At 39.1% G+C, this 15,917-nt stretch overlaps 1 protein-coding gene across 1 annotated transcript; it reads right to left on the bottom strand.

Moving 5' to 3' along the window:
- Positions 1–17: 17 nt before the first annotated feature.
- Positions 18–6,466, bottom strand: serpine3 (serpin peptidase inhibitor, clade E (nexin, plasminogen activator inhibitor type 1), member 3). Its single transcript, XM_062432183.1, has 8 exons — positions 6,202–6,466; positions 4,113–4,340; positions 3,140–3,382; positions 1,765–1,963; positions 1,558–1,658; positions 1,265–1,351; positions 1,095–1,178; positions 18–107 (listed from the first exon to the last, which is right to left on the bottom strand). The coding sequence occupies exons 1-8, from the start codon at positions 6,464–6,466 to the stop codon at positions 55–57; spliced, it is 1,260 nt and encodes a 419-aa protein (XP_062288167.1). The 3' UTR covers positions 18–54.
- Between the last annotated feature and the right edge of the window lie 9,451 nt (positions 6,467–15,917).

Below are 15,917 nucleotides of genomic sequence, written 5' to 3'. Positions count from 1 at the left end.
GTCAGGGGAAAGAGTGTGTGTGTGTGTGTGTGTGAGGTGGTGTTAAAAGGAGTCTCAAGGTGCTTGGTCAGCTGGGTTCATCACTCTGCCCATGAACAAGATGGATCCTGAAAAGTAAGAAATAAAAGTTTGAATTAATTTATATCAGTTTTATTTAAGAATTAATGTTCAGATACACACATCCTAAATTATGATTAAGAGTTCAACAGTCAAAAACGAATCTGCTTCATAAGGACTATGTTGGTGGTGTGATCAGATTTGATTGACAGGTTAAACAGCTGCTGCAGACCGCCCACTTCAAACCAGTAAGATAACACAAATATAGAAATCTATCTGTCAAGTCAAATAACCATCACTGTTTGAACTTTGTCACAAAACTATACATCTGTGACTGAATGTTTTGACATTACCATGCTGCTACACATAGGGCTCTTTCACTGCAGATCATTTTATTTTTATATATTTAATTTATTCATTTTTATAGAATAAACAGTAGCAAAGAAACACACCCAAACAGACAAGGGTCTCAGACATAAAATAAGTAATAAAAATGAAAGGATAAGAGAAATTGGAGGAAAAATGGGTGCGATAAATAGATCAAATAATATTTGAGCTGCCAGTTATATGGAGTCTCAAACAAAGGCCGTAAGAGAGTAAGTGGATGAATTATTCACTGTCAATCATTTTATTTCATATTGTTGTCTGTCACTTGTAAATGCATACAGTAAAGTGGTGGATGTATGTTTTCCAGGCAGCTGTTGATATGATGATGTATTAGCAGGCTTATATGAAACATGCTTGAGTCCATCAAGTCTGCATTCATTTTATACTTTGTCTTGATGTAGTTTAAATGGAGATTGATTTGACAGGTCTGTATTGGATTACCTTGTAACAACAGAATACTGGCAGACAGATGTTCACTATGATACAGATGTTCACTATAATGCATTACACGACTTATACAAGTGTCTGCTGATTTTCATGTCAAACATCTTGCTGCCTAAGCTTAAAAAAACACTACTCAATATATAATTGGTGGTAAATGATCTAAAAACCAGTGGTAAGGTTTATAAAGCAGAGGTTATAATATATACCTGTGTTACTCTGTCGCAGAAGAAATAAGAACGGCCGGTCCGCCTTGAACACAGGAGCACGGGATCGTTTGAGTAGCACCATCGCTGCATGAATAACACATTATTATTTTAGCAACATCAACACATAAATTGCTGCAGACAAGTAGAACCATGTTTGCACTCCTTCTCACCCGTAGCAGCAGATGCCTTCGTCCCATCTTCTGTGACTTCTATTCTCACTTCATGGAAGGCGTCAGACACATAGAGACCCTCCTCCACTGCAGGAAGAAACACATTGTGAGCAGCCAGCAGAGCTACAGTGATGGTTGTCTGGCCTGCAGTTTATGCTGTTTGTAGTCTGGGGAGTGTTTAAAGCATAAATGCACTTTTAAAGTGCTTCAACTGGAGCTGTGTGTAGGTGTCTGATTCAAAGAACTGTGATAAAAAAATCAATATTTTCAAGTTTCAAATGAATTGTACTGACCTGAGATTCCTGTGAAGTCAGCTGCTGTCGGGTTAAAGGCGTCGCTGATGCCCATAGCGGGGAGCACTGACCTCAGGTTGAATTTATTGTGCATTCTGAACCTTTAAACACCAGACACAACATTGTTTGAACATCAGCTCCATCTTTGCAGAACAAAACCTGACAAAGATGTTAGAAGTTTTCATCAGTACTTGATCTGATCTTAACCTGGGCAGGAAAATGTCCATCTTGGTTCTACGCAGGCCGGTGTCCCAGGAGGCCAGCTGGCGAGCGGTGAGCTGGGACTCAAGGGAGGACAGCGGCGTCTTCCTCTCGCTGGGGAGGACCACCTGCAGGCTCAGTGAGTGGCCCAGGTACGGCAGCTCCAGCACCGTGTAACGCTGGTCTGAGGCCGTCCTGAACTGACCTGTGGAGGACAGAAACGAGATTACAAGTTACAACTTGTACCATTCATTTATCTATTGATTATTAGTATTTTTGGATTAGTTGATGAATCATTACTTTGCAAAATGTCAAAAAGAGTGTTACGAGTGCAGAAAGTGAAGCCTTGAAATGAGTTATTTTGCCTGACAAGCAACTGAAACCTGAAGATATTCAATCATGATGACAAAAAATGAGGAAAACAGCAAATTCTCACATTTGAGAAGCTGGAACAACAGAATGTAGCTTTGGTCCAGACTGAAATAACTCAATAACTAGCTATTATCTTACTAGCTATAGTTCACCATAAAGTTTTGTAAAGACGATGTGTTGCTTGTCTTTTTTTTTTTTTTCATTGTCATTCCATATTTTTATATACATTTCATTATGAATGTTTGTTGTACAATCTTATAGAGCATTACTAGGTTGTTTTTTTTTTTTGTCTTGTTTGTGTCGTTGTTAGCCCTTCTTTTCTTATTTTGTTGTTTGTATCTTGTTTCTTATCCTTATTGCTGAAACATGTTAAATACAGAAGAAGCATGTTTGTTTCTATACATGTATTGTCCATTTGTGTCTGTATTTTCATTCATAAAATATATTTTTTTTAAGTTAAATTTGTCTTGTTTTATGACCAGAAAACAAACTAAACTAAAATGGTTAACATAGTAATCATTACAAGAGCATGTTAGCATGCTAATGTTAGCATATAGCCTTACAGAGCCACTAGCAAGACTATAGCCTGTAGGCCTAAGTCTTTTTACTATAAAAAATAACTCAAATAATGACTTCATTCAGGGATACATGTTAACAGTATCATGAGTTTTTTAAAGTCATGGTCATTATAACTTTTGACTTTTGAACTTTTCTGATAGTTCTTAGTTTGTAGTTGTTTTCTTTCGCTAATGTTACAACATAGCTGTGTCAATAGCATGTTAAGGTTCAAAGTTCTCCTTTATACAGAATGTATGTACATGTATTTCTGTTATGATGGGTTTATCTTAATGTTGCATCATTGTTTTGTTTTTAAGTACAAATGGAGTGGCACCTGTAATCTCATTATATGTTTAACATAATGACAATAAAGCTTTCTATTCCTATTCTATTCTATAACGATGAATTTGCTCCCTGTCTTTACAATAAACGGATGGATGGTGTCTCTTACCAAAGCTAACCTCTGTGGCCTGATACATCATGGGCACTTTGATGGCAGTCCCATCAGAGAGGAGGAAAGGCAGGTTCTGTGTGTTGGTGAACAGGAACTGTTTCTGCCACGCGCCCCTGAAGGCCACAGTGTTGACCAGGGCCATCTGCAGCCGATGGCCCCACCACAGGGCCTCTCCCTGGGCCTCACCTGAGCCTGAGAGCTCCCCACTGCTGCTTCCTGCCTGGAGGGGCCACGTCTCATCTGGGAGGTAAAAGAGGGAAGGACTTGTGATCTGAAATTCATCTCTAATGTAGAGCCCAACCGATATATCGGTCAGCTGATATTATCGTCCCGATATTTGCCTATCATAGATATATCGGTATCGGTGTAGCTATTTGTTGTCCAATATGCACCAATATGTTTTTTTAAGTTATACAGACAGCATTTTATGTATATGTGATCAAGTTTAATATATGTAGATGTGTGTTTTTTTCATATAGTTATTTCTAATTATTAAATTCCCAGTGAAGTTTATCCATACAGTATTTATTGCTAACCCGTAAGATATCATGGCCTCCATTACATACACTTGTTACAAGTGTTTGATCTAAGGGACTATTGCAAAACATGTGTGTGTATACATAAACATATAGAATATATACATACACATATATACATACAGAATATATACATACACACATATAGATACAGAAAATATACATCATTATTACAAAAAAAAAAATTATTTTTAGGACTTTTCTCTATGCTTGACTCCATTAAAAATGACATCTGAGAAGTAAAAAAGCACTCTTGAATGTAAAGTAAAAAAACAAAACAATGACCTACAAGAGGCTCAAAGGCCACATCTTTAGATTTGTAGCATTTGTGATATTTCTAGCATCTCATATTTGATTCATTGTTAATTTAAAAAAAAAAAAAAAAAAAGAAGATTAGTGAGGCTTCAAACATTTTATAAAGCCCTCTTGCTTACCGTGGCTGTGTCCAGCTCGCGCCAGCTGGCTGCGGGTGTGGTTGGGTTGACTGAAGTTGGCTCGGACCACGCTGGTGTTGGACCAGGCAGCTGCGTGTTGTGTGAACTCAGTCAGAAGTTGGACGCCGCTCTGAATGAATAATGTGCAGGTCTGCTGCAGCCACATCCCCTGACTGCTGTTGCCCATATCACTCTGTGAATGCACGAGGAAGTCTTGTACCTGTGCATCTGCGGGACGGGAAGACACAAAGGACGAACACGAGTGAATTTTCCCTTCTGTATGCACATGAAGGTTTTTCACTCCTAACTGCTAGCAAATAAAATAAATTCCCATGATGGATTCCACTCAACAGCTTCTCGCTTGTCTCAGCAGCAATTTAACTGAATTCACACATTTCCTTGCAAGACTGTGCACAAACAAACACTCATTTGACTCAATTAGAGCATCGCTTATAACACAATCTGGCAAATGCTAAACACCACAGGGGTTTTCCTTCATCTAATAAAATACAAACATTAGTAGATGAAAGGCTCCAAATTGGATTCAAACACAAATTATCTTAAGATTGCACACAGCTATCATTCTGAGAAGGTCATACTGTACCAGTCAGTACTTTTCCTTGTTGCTGATATTGGGTTTTGTTCGATTTTGAGTAGGGGGTAGATATGTTGCTTGTTTTCACTATCTTAAATTCCTACTAAATTCCTTTTACCTATACATGTGCTTATTTTCTAGGCCTGAATTCTTATTTCTGTCTGTCATATTTAGGGCTGGGTATCGGTACTCGATGACTTTAATGTGTCGACCGAAATAAATCGATACCAAGTAGTATCGAAACATCTCCCGTCAAACAATACCTGCAATCGATCCTTTTTGCACCCAGAGCTAGACAATATGAATATTTGTATGGACTTAATCACAGCCAATCAACTCAAGCATTCTTCGGTTTAATGCCACATATGATTGGCCCACTGCCACAGCAGCTACAACCCATTTGTGGTGGCATTTTATGCATTTTAATGCTTCTATTCACATGATGGGTATCCAATGAAGTACTCAACTGGTATCTGTATCACTTTAAGCATACTCGGATTGGTATCTTAATTTTAAGTCATATGTCTTTCTTTCACTTTTTTATAAACTGCTCACAACAAACTCTTCAGTTGTTGTTTTTTGTGTGTGTATATTTTAATCTCTTGCTGATAAAAGCAGTAATTATGAGTTTTCTATAAAAAGGTGGCATCTTTCCTACTCAGCAGTGTTGAACTCCGACCCTCAGTCTGTTAACTTTCAAATACACCATCTCTGTAGCTGAAACTATGAGTCAATTAATAGATTAGACGGTCAAGAAGACATAAATCGGCAACTATTGATTGATTAATTGATGGTTTAAGTCATTTATCACACAACACTGCCAAGAATTATCTGGTTCCTGCTTCTAAAATGTGAGAATTTTCTGCTTTTATCTATTATATATGACCCAAAGTGCCATATATAACAGAGGCATGTGTGTTTTGGACTGTTTATTTTTAGACAAAACAAGCATTTTTCACTAATTCCCAACATTTTATTGTCTAATTAAACAGGAATAAAACAGTAGACACATTGCTAATTAGTGTAATACTTTACAGTTGCAGCCCTGCATGATTTGTGATATTTTAGCATAGGTTAGAGTAATGTAACACCTTCTTTCCAAATGGGTGAAAGTCTAGCCAACTGTCATCAATTTCCATCCCTACCTGAAATGTGAGATCGCATACATGGAAGCAAATGCAACAACAGCTCTAGCTCTCCTTTTGTTTGTAATTAAACACAGTGACCTCTCGACCCCGAGGCCAAGCTGCAGGAGTGGTTAATGAGATTAGAGTTGGTGTGGAGGCAGGTATTATGGCTCCAGACACCACTGTGCTCTGCAGGGCCAACAGCAGCAGAGCAGCACCGCTCCACACCACCTGGTACCAACAGCACTGAGGGCCACCAACAACCCTGCAACCTCACTCTCACACCGAGGGCCAGCTAATGCCACCTGAATACAAGCTTTGCCTTTGCATGTGAAAAAAAAAGGGGAAAAAGAAAGGTGAATCCTACCGTTTAAGTTGTATCCCAGCGTTTCCTCCAGCTGAGCCAGCGTGTTGCCCCGGGCCCCGAGCTGCAGGAGCCCCAGGGACAAGGAGACGCTCACAGGTGACACTATGAGGTTGGAGTTGTTCTCTGTCTCGCTGAGCGTCTGGTAGAGGCTGACGGCGAACCTGGCGTGCATCTCTCCCATGCTGTCCTGAAGGCTGCTGTTACACTGGCTCCTCTCCACCAACCAGAAGCAAACCAAGAGGGAAGCCACTGGCAGGCGACACATATCCTCAGAGCTGCAGGTGGGGGCGGGGGGGGGGACAGTGTCCACAACGTGCAAAAGGTGGGTCCAAAAAAAAATAAAAAATCAGCTCCTATGAGAAAAAGAAAAAACCTGCTGAGGTCAGTGAGGTCAACCAACAGGTGACTACAGATTAACAAATAGATCCATAACAGTATTTTAATAATGTCATCATGTGGTGGTATTATTTTACACAATTTGAAAAAAAAAAGATTCATCTCAGTTTTTTAACTCTGTGATTTACAACAGTTTTGTCTGATCTAATGCAAAACACTGACATAGCTCTTTGCATATATCAATATTGGATATTAGAGAAAATATTAGAATTATGATGCCGTTATAGACCATAATGATTTGTGTGTTCTTATGTAATAAAAGCATTTGTAATACACCAGATAGGGGTTTAATACATAAAGTAAGGCATCTGCAGAGACACATGTAGCATCATTACTGTTATACCATGGCATTTTGGTTGTATATATACATACATATACACATATATTCCAAATATTATTAGACTAAATATATGTAGTGCACAAAATTGCATATTTTTGGACTTTTCTCCATGTTCTTTCCCATGAATATTGATTAAAAATGACATCTGAAGAGTTAAAAAAAAAGATTACATAATTTGAATTGAAATCATTACTGCATCATTTACAACAGTTTTGTATGCAAAACACTGAAACAGCTCTTGCATATATTAATATAACTTGCATATATTAATATTGGAGAAAATTATAATTATGATATTGATTTCAACCATATCAGATGGTTGACACATGAGATGACACATTTACTATAACTATACTATAAAGTCACACTTGAAGAGAGAATGTTGCCAGATGAGCCAGCCTGTTATTAAATACACGTTCTGAAATAGCATTAAAACAAAGTACTGGCAGTCATGTGAAAGTAGAATCCTACAATGACTGTAATGTTCTTATAATGACTTGTGACAGATGATGAAGGCGCAGCTGTGAGTCGTACCTGCGGACAGGTGAGGTAGTATCCGTTTAAATGACCATTCAGCCTTGTATCCTGCCTGTCTGTGAGTCAGTGCTGTGCTGTCCCTGGCTGTCAGGTCAGTCTCTGTGTCCTGGTCCTCCGGTCGTCTCTCACTGAAGCAGGCTGTAGTCATAAGACCGTGTTTAAAGGGGAACGCTCCGCTCCGTGTTTGCGGTCTCCGTCGGCGATGTCCGTACCACTCGTCCGGGATTCCTGCCTCCCCGGGGCTATAAGGAGCCAGGCGGAGGGAGGCATGTCACCAACCAGCAAATCCCAAACCGGGCAGAGGAGGAAAAAAACACCCCCACACACTCACGCGCGCGCGTACATAGCCTACACACACACACACACACACAGCAGGGCACAGTATGATAGGGCACGCACGCACGCACGCATGCACGTTCTTTCACTTTCTCCACAAGTTATCTTCCTCTGTAAGACCCAGCAACACATTCCCACCAGGAGAAAAAAAGAATGAGCTATATAAAGAATGAATATGATAAATAGGCCTATATAATAATTAGTGGAAGAATTCAGATCCATTACATAAGTAAAAGTACCAATACAGAAATGTAAAAATACTCCATTACAAGTAAAAGTCCTGCATGGAAAATCCCACTTAAGTTCAAGCAGCAGCAAAATGTACTTAAAGTATTAAAATAAAAGTACTAAAAGCAGATAAATGTGAGGGGTGGTGAGATGATTAATGGGAGAGGAAAGAAGAAAAAAAAAGTTCTGATTCACAAATGTGTTTTCAGTTTTTGGACTTTTTCTCTAATCATCTGAAATGTAAGCCTGACTACACACTGCTGTCTGGTTTCATCTTTAACAATGTGTTGTATTATAAAAGCTTGTTATATTATCACATTGTGTCAAATCTTCATGTGAAAAGTAACTAAAGCTGTCAAATAAATGTAGTGGAGTAGAAAGTACAATATTTCCCTCTGAGATGTAGAAAGTAGCATCACATGGAAATACTACAGTAAAGTACAAGTACCTCAAAATTGTACTTCAGTGCAGTACTTGAGTAAATGAACTTAATTACGTTCCACCACTGTATTCATATAGCCTATTACTCACCTGATGGGCTATCTTATAATTATGACTCATAACTCAAATACTCACATCTATGTCTTATAAGCATTAGTTGTCACATTAGTAGCCAGTATATTAGATCATTCTTTTATGTTGTACTTTAAAGCAATACACACTGGCCTGGACACACACTAACTTGGAAAAACGTCCCATTTCAAAAGTTTCTTTAAACAATATCATCCGTGTTACTTTAAATAGAAACATGGGACTCAAGCTGATAATGTCTCTATATCAATAGTCTGATCCTTTTCGTGCATGTATATTGGTGTGTTTATAAGAGCTGGTTTATTGATTTCACTGTTTATTATGCTTTGCATGTTCAAAATACATATTTCAATCAATCAACACACAGCCTTGCTACTGATCAACATATTGATTTTTAACTTGGACTTTAACCTGGACATGTTCACATCGTTCTAAATGTACAGCAAGGGAACACCAAAGTTTATCAGATTGTTTCTTATAACATTAATTACTTGTAGGTAACAGGACATTGTTTTTTTTTTTTTATATGATATTTTTAGGTCTATGGTGGCCTTTTAAGATGTAGTAAATAATTGCAATAGTGATTTTATAAGGTTACACACACACACACACACACACACACACACTTACGCACACACCAAGACAGCAGTTCTGTTATACAAGTAATTTGGCCTTTTGTTGTGATGATCAAAAGATCTGAGCGTCAAGCTGCTGCGTCAGCATTTATAATTGGTATCACTCTGTGGAATGTGGACTCACTCATCATTGAAGTGTTGCTGCACCGACATGTGATGAATGAATGAATGAAATGAACAGCACCTCGGTCATCAGCGAGCATTTTATCGCTGCTGTGTGTGTACTCACATGCCCTGCAGCAGAGTAACAGCACACATTTTCACACTGTTTTTTTTAACCAGGTAGCCACTGAAAAACATGTTGAAGTTAAAAGGTTAATAATCATTTATAACTATATTTTATTGTAGTTTAATAACAGGTTAATGATGATGACTCTGTACTAGAGTTTATAATACAATAGGGACATCAAACTACTCTCCCTCTCTAACCAAGAACCATATTACTCTGATCTTTAGCTTCCTTCAGAGAGCTGTAGGCCCAACTCAATAAAACACCAGGTATTACATTCAAAAGCAACATCATATTTAAATCTTTGGTTAGACAGGTTCAAGGGCATGATTCATGAAAAGTTCCTCATACTAACTAGTATAACAATAAACCGTGATGTCAGCCGGACAACTGATTGGATGATATAGATACCTGTCAGGCCACAGTAGGTTAGTCTTAGCAGATACAGTGTATATAAAGCCTGGTCAACCTGCCAAGTATCTGCTCCATACTTGCGTATCAAGAGTCAAAGGCAGCTTAAAGGCACATGAGGTAACGGGTTAGATCGTGTCATCAGTCTGAGGATCTAATAGATTGATGACAGCACGGGTTTAAACCTACTGCAGGGCCTACTGATAGGTCATTTGGCATGAATGGTAATAGTTGACCATGTTCATTAGTAACAAGATAATCATCTACACAGTCAAGCTTGTCTGAAATGTAATAAAGGTGTCCATATTTTACACAAATCCTCAATTTTTCATTTTTACTATATAAGTAATAACTGCAATCCACCTTAAGTCACTCCCTAGAATCAGGTCTTTGAATATCATTACATTTTAAGGCAATTACACTAATAGAGCTTCATTGAAATCCTAATTAGTAGTAATCCTTTCACATTTTTACATGTACTGACCCTGCAACATAGAGTACATCGCTATGTGTCATAACGACTTTTACCATGAGAGTGTTATAGCAGAAAATATGCATTCACCTGAATGTGTATATACAAAAAACATGAAGAATTGTCCATAGTTAACCATGATATGCCCTGTAATTCACCTTGTATCAATCTGCTTTAGAGGGTTCCCCCTAAACTGTCCCTCTTAATTGGGGACATGACAGTCAGCAAAATAAATCGTGGGCATTTTTTCCCATGAAGGACAGAACATGATTGGTAGCCATCAGGTATTTGCTTGCTTTGTCTAACAGGGGATTCCGGTCATTACTGGACTTGACTAATTAGTGGAGCCGGCTTGGCTTCATTAAACGGAGTCGCCACATTCTTTAAAACCCAACGCCCCGACTCAGAGCGCTGGAATTTGGAATTTTAAGGACTGGGATGGAGGAGATGAGACGTCACGGTAACTGACCAAAGACAATTGTTGGAAAAAGACGCCATGATAAACAGCAGCTTTCATCTCGGCGGTTGCGAGGCCTTTGGAGGAACACAATGTTAGAGGTTCACATTTGTGAAAGTAGAAATAATGATTTGTGCTCTATGTTTCTGATCCCTGGAGCAACTGCAAAGCAAGTGGCCGCTGCACTGAGGGGTCAGGATGGAGGGAAACTACGGAGTATAATGCTCACAGGAGGCATCGGTCTGACCGAACCTGGACACTAAAAATAATCATTCTGTACTTCTGTATTAATCCATGCTAATATTAATAACACAGTCACTCTCGCTGCTCTTTAAGCTGCCAATTCACTCCACAGTTTGGTCCACTGCCACTTGGTTAAAGCCAGGCCAAACTGAAGTAGTGACCATGCCAACCAGTTTGTACCAGGCTGCTCTACTACAGGGCCTGGTAAAAGCTCAGACCATTACAATGTCACAGCAGTTTCTTCCTGACACAGCTGGGTTTATAAAGCTGAGACCATTCAATGAAAAGGTCTAATGAGTGAATATTTTAAGGTGAGCAGGTATGCTGTACCTGTGTACTGCTGTCTTTTCGCCAGATGGATTGGCACAAAATTCCTGGTTCCCAGACAGTAAATCCTAATGATTCTGATGATTTCCTGGCTTCCAGCTGAATGGCTAAGCTGCTCCACAGTATGTTAATTTAAGTGGATCAGATCAAAACCTGCAAACAGTCTCACCACTGACCAATCAGATTCCTGGAAAGATTGAGTCATGGGGCTCCTGACATGGATTGAATTTACAAATGATGAAGAGCAATATGTATTCAATTCAGTTCAAAACTGCATTAAGGACAGAGCTCATGGTGGGGTCCATATCACTATAAAATACAAAAGAATATAAAAGAGAGAAAATAAATAAATAAACAGAACATATCTAAGAAAGACATTGGTGTTTCTATATGGAAATATATGTATCCATATATAAGCCAGGTAACCCACTTTATTATATTCATTCTTAATCTGTTCTTATGTTGAAACAAAAGTGTTTACTTGTTTCCTGAAGCCTTAAATTCAGCAAATTTACTATTGACAGCATGTTTGGAGCTATTTATTTTTGGCTCGACAGCAGTTCAGTTGTTAATATAGGCTACATATACTGTGTACCAATGCTTGAATGGATACCTTTAAACTCCATACCTTGTTAAGATGATCCTGTGAACTGAAAACTAAATTTGAGTAAGATCTGGGTTTCAATAACATTCTTTCTCCTTCTCACTCTTATGGGTATTTGGAGTTACAAATGGTGGTAATTTATTGATGTCATTTTAATGTCAGTATATGTACAGTTTTATTATTTCCTGGAAGTAGGGATTGGAATCTGCGTGTTTATTACAGTTTTTATTACAGTTTTTACAAATGAGTCCCTCTTCTTTGAGTGTGTGCTTCACTCTGGGCCTCTATTCAAAATGAATAAAACAGACTCACCCCTGCTAATAACTAACAGGTGCACGTGCCTGTCAGTCTGTGTTCCCTAGCAGCTTATTATTATTCCATGAGTGTTTTCCCCTTCCACAACCAAATATGTTAATTGATGAGTGTCTGTGTGACTCTGCGACACCTCCATATATCCCCACACGGCAGCAACTTAATCCCTAGCTATAGCGGAGACTGTCCCCAGGCTCTCCATTCAGACCCCTCAGCGCAGTCCCCTCTGCGCCCGGTGACCTTTGACCTCGCGGGGGGGAAAATGATGATGAACAGAGAAGGAGGAAGAGGAGGAGGAGGAGGAGGAGGAGGAGGAGGAGGAGGAGGAGGAGGAGGGGTTTAAAATGTGGAATAACAAGAAACCACAGGAACGCTGCGGTTTTTTCTCATGTGTTCAGATTCATCCAACTTGGGGTGAAATTTTTGTCAAGAAAAAGAGGAAGAAGAAAAGCCAGGAGATAAAGAGAGACAACAGTAAGAGAAGAAGATAGAGAACAAGAATAGAAGTAGGAGAACAAGAATAACGGTAGAAGGAGAAGAAAAACAAGAAGATAACAAGAGCAAGATATCAAGAAGAATAAAACAAAAAGAAAAACAAAAGAAGATGTTAAAAAAAAAGTCCAACAGAAGATGAAGATCAATAGCGAGTAGAATAAAAGAGGAGCCGAAAAAGAAGAAAAGTAACAACAGTATAGGCAGAAGGAAAAGTTCACTATGCTTGCAAAGTTGAACATATGCAGTATCCATAGTTTTGAAGCTGCCTCTATCAAAGACAGTGGTTTAGTGATAGAGTTCAGTACTGAGCAGAGATGCACTGAGCACGCCTGGCTGTGATTGACTTTTTCAGTCTCACCTCCAGTGCCCTACTTCCCTTCAGGCTCCTGGGCCTTTGGGCAGGCAGGCAGGCGGGGAGGGAGGGAGGGATTAGAGGGGATGCTGGTGTGTGGGGCTGGGCCAGGCTGCAACAACGCCAGCAGCGCTGTGAGCCGGTGTCGCCAGAGCGATCTGCCAGGTACGCCATGGAGGATTAGAGTCACTAGTGCTGGCACTGGGAGAGGGGCGACATGAGGGGACGTGTCCCACGTAGGCTGCACCTCGCAGGAACACGGCTCCGGAGAACCATGAGAAAAATGTTCCCGGCTGTTATTTTTGGAGCACAAGAAGGTGGAGGGGATGATATGTATAGGAATATGGGATCATATGGAGAAAACACCTCAACTTTATTGCAGTAAAAAACAACCATTATAAGGTCTGAGGTCATGTTGGTTCTAATAGTGCATCAGTTTAAATGTGGAGGTTCTGGTTTTTTAAGCTTTATAGAATCAGGTAAGATCATTATTAAGTAGTGGTAGCCATTTCAAACTGTACAACATTTTAGCACCATCTGCTGCCATTTACTACTAAACTGACAAGCTGTCCTCTGTATGCAAGGCACAGTATAAAAGCAGGGGGACTAAATGAAAGGAACATTCTGAATGAATGACTGAAGAGACATAATGAATGCAGATGATTCCACACAGGGTGCTTGCGAGTGTGACAATGATGTGATTCATGTGCCGCAGCCTTCACAGTCATTAAATCTCAACACAACTGAACACCGATGGAACATTTTAGATCAATGTGTCAGACAGCTCTCTCTCTCTCTCCACCACCATCATCAAAGCACCAAATGAGGGAACACGCTTTGGAAGAATGACATCATCCCTTTAAGTAGTGTTCAGAGACTTTGCAGGATGCCAAAGAAGTGAAACTGTTTCTACAGGCTTGTGGTGTCTCAACACCTTTGTAAGCCACGTGTATTGGTTTTGTCATTTGGCACCTTTTTTTTTCACCTCATCTATAAAGAATATCAGTGATTTAATTATAGGACATAGCAAATCCATTTGAATCCAGTTGCAATTGTGCCCATATAAACATTTCAAACACGAACTTCAACGCCAACAACCATGTGTTAAATCCATTATGAATTAATAAGTCCAGTTTATTAACATGCTCACATTAGCCAAAACAACTTTTAAAGAACTTCAAACAGCAGGGATGTGTGTCTCTCAGCTTGCTGTGGATCTCTTGTGCCCCCAAGTGGCCATTAAATCCAGTTGCTGCAGCTGTAAAATGTTTAGTTTTTTATTTATATTTAGTTTAGTCTCCCTGAATTGATCCATTGACTATTTCAGCTTTCTACACGACCAATTGACCCAATTATAAACCTACTGCTCCTCTACTAATTCAATGCTGGTGACCCCTGCAGGGAGTTATACACTATGCCTGAATTTTTAATCACATTTTAACCATGCTGGCAGCATTACGTTATGGGTGGCAATGTTGTTCTAGTACTTTGGTCCAGATTGAAAGAGGCTGACATCTGTTGGTGTAGACGATACGTTCTAATGACTTTAGTGAAGCCCTGACCCCTGACCTTTCCTCTAATGGCACCAGCAGGGAAAAGGTTTCAGTTATGCTCTATAATACAGATATATCTCAACATGTATACATGATTGTTTGGAACACAGTTTGATTCAGACATTCATGGTTACCAGATTTTATATTCTGATGACTTTCCTCTAGAGCCACCATGAAGCTGACTTTTTAGTTCTTTATTGTAATATCTCAACAACTATTAGATGGATAGCTGTGAAATTTGGTATACTATTTGATGGGGTTGAGTTGTACTCCAGACCTTTTATCTACAGCTATCATGACATTCCAAAACTGATGACAATCCCACCACCCTCACTTGTACTGTGCATCTTATTAGCTATTGTTTACATGCTAGCACGCTAAACCAACACGGTGAGCATTAGACCTACTAAACATGCTAGTGTTATCATTATAAGATTGTTAGCATGCCGATGTTAGCATTTAGCTCGAGTGCAGACTCATTTGACTATCAGATAGGTAGTGGTTGTACTTCCACTGGAAAGATTATGTAACAGACATCTTTGGAAAATGTTGGTTTAACATTGAGTGTGATTCTCAGCAACTTAACACACTTTGTGTCAGTATCAACAGGGTAGATTAGGGTAATGTGGGACATTGACTAATGTGGGACAACTATAAGCTACAGTGCATTTATCTCTTTTTCTATTCAATTATTTTAAAGCTAACTTTTCAACATACAGGCTACTAGTTTTGTAACCTTTCTGATGAAGAAAGCAAACAATTGTAGGCTTACTAAATTAAATGACCAAATATGGGTAAGCACATTTCAGAGCGTTTTGGTAGATACGGCTGCTTTGTATAAATCAATTTATTCCACAAATTGTGCCAAATGGTTTCAGAATCCACAAATTCTGAAACCATTTGGCACAAGGAACACCAATATATACATGTGCCATTTTCCTTTTGAGGACAATATCTAAAAAATTGTCTTCTGATTTAACAAGCAAACATCTCAGGGATTTTTATAATGATATTAGGTGTTGATATAATGTATTGGATTCATATTTAAATATGGTAAACAAGTCAGAATTGCAAAAAGTATCCCACCGTACCCTAATCCACCCTAATTACTTTTGAAGAATGTGTCTTGGAAAGATCTAGCACACCTTCCATCCACTTAATTTAGATTGTTGTACAAAATATGTTTAATTGTCTCAAGGATCTTAACATGCAGATGAATCTGTTTTCCAGACTTCTTCGTGTGTAACCTCTGCACTGT

The sequence above is a fragment of the Scomber scombrus genome, chromosome 13 (genome assembly GCF_963691925.1).
Source record: "Scomber scombrus chromosome 13, fScoSco1.1, whole genome shotgun sequence".
NCBI classification, from domain to species: domain Eukaryota; kingdom Metazoa; phylum Chordata; class Actinopteri; order Scombriformes; family Scombridae; genus Scomber; species Scomber scombrus.
This window is presented reverse-complemented; position numbering and strand designations above follow the sequence as displayed.

Coding starts and splice junctions, on each gene's coding strand:
- serpine3 (XM_062432183.1), bottom strand. CDS start 6,466: ATGTGTCGCCTGCCAGTGGCTTCCCTCTTGGTTTGCTTCTGGTTGGTG. Junction 4,341..6,201: donor GCTGGGATACAACTTAAACG/GTAGGATTCACC, acceptor CCCGTCCCGCAG/ATGCACAGGTACAAGACTTC. Junction 3,383..4,112: donor GCGAGCTGGACACAGCCACG/GTAAGCAAGAGG, acceptor TTTACCTCCCAG/ATGAGACGTGGCCCCTCCAG.